We start from the raw sequence: 669 nt of genomic DNA on the forward strand, positions 1-669 counted from the left end.
CCTCCTTGTATCAACTCCCGTGATTTCACGTTAATAACCCCTCAATAACCTCTACGCGGCAACATATTAGTGGTAGTCAAAGTTTCATGAAGCTATTTATCAAACTGTTACATCACATAAATAATAAAATATAAGTTGTAAATATATAATTTCTAAAACTTAAATGCTATTTATATAAATTCCTCCTTGCATATTCTTACATTGCCAACTAAAGCCAATACTACTCCGTTGTCTCCATTATCTTCCTCTCTCCCACCAGATCCCGAGAAGAACTTCAATGACTCCTCAAAAACCAACCGGAGAAATAGCAGAGCAGAACAAAAGTGGGATTTTCAGCTTTCTGTATCTCTTCGACGAGCAATGGTTCTTCTGCAACGCTCTGAAATTGCCGTCGGTGTTGATTGAGAAGACGACTTCTTCTTCGGCTCGCCAATTGGTAAGAACTCCGTCAGTGCTGCCGACCGGACAAGAAGGTTCGGCGCCGGCGAACTATAGCTCCGGCAATGGTCGAAAGCTGAGATGCTCTTGCTGCTCCTTAGAAGCTACTGTTCCGCAGTCTGTATTTTCTTATTCTGCTCCGAAGGTATTTGCTCTGCTAAAGACTTCTTTTTATTATTTGCAATTTTTTGCATTCTTTTCAAAAAATCTTTATTTCATGATAGAAAATAG

At 39.8% G+C, this 669-nt stretch overlaps 1 protein-coding gene across 1 annotated transcript; it reads left to right on the plus strand.

Moving 5' to 3' along the window:
* Positions 1–209: 209 nt before the first annotated feature.
* Positions 210–583, plus strand: LOC110034698 (the record flags this gene model as incomplete). Its single annotated transcript, XM_020738942.1, is given in 1 exon segment — positions 210–583. A coding segment is annotated over 1 exon segment (306 nt), but the record flags the coding sequence as incomplete, so codon positions are not given.
* Between the last annotated feature and the right edge of the window lie 86 nt (positions 584–669).

This window comes from Phalaenopsis equestris, unplaced genomic scaffold (genome assembly GCF_001263595.1).
Source record: "Phalaenopsis equestris unplaced genomic scaffold, ASM126359v1 Scaffold192344, whole genome shotgun sequence".
Taxonomy (NCBI): domain Eukaryota; kingdom Viridiplantae; phylum Streptophyta; class Magnoliopsida; order Asparagales; family Orchidaceae; genus Phalaenopsis; species Phalaenopsis equestris.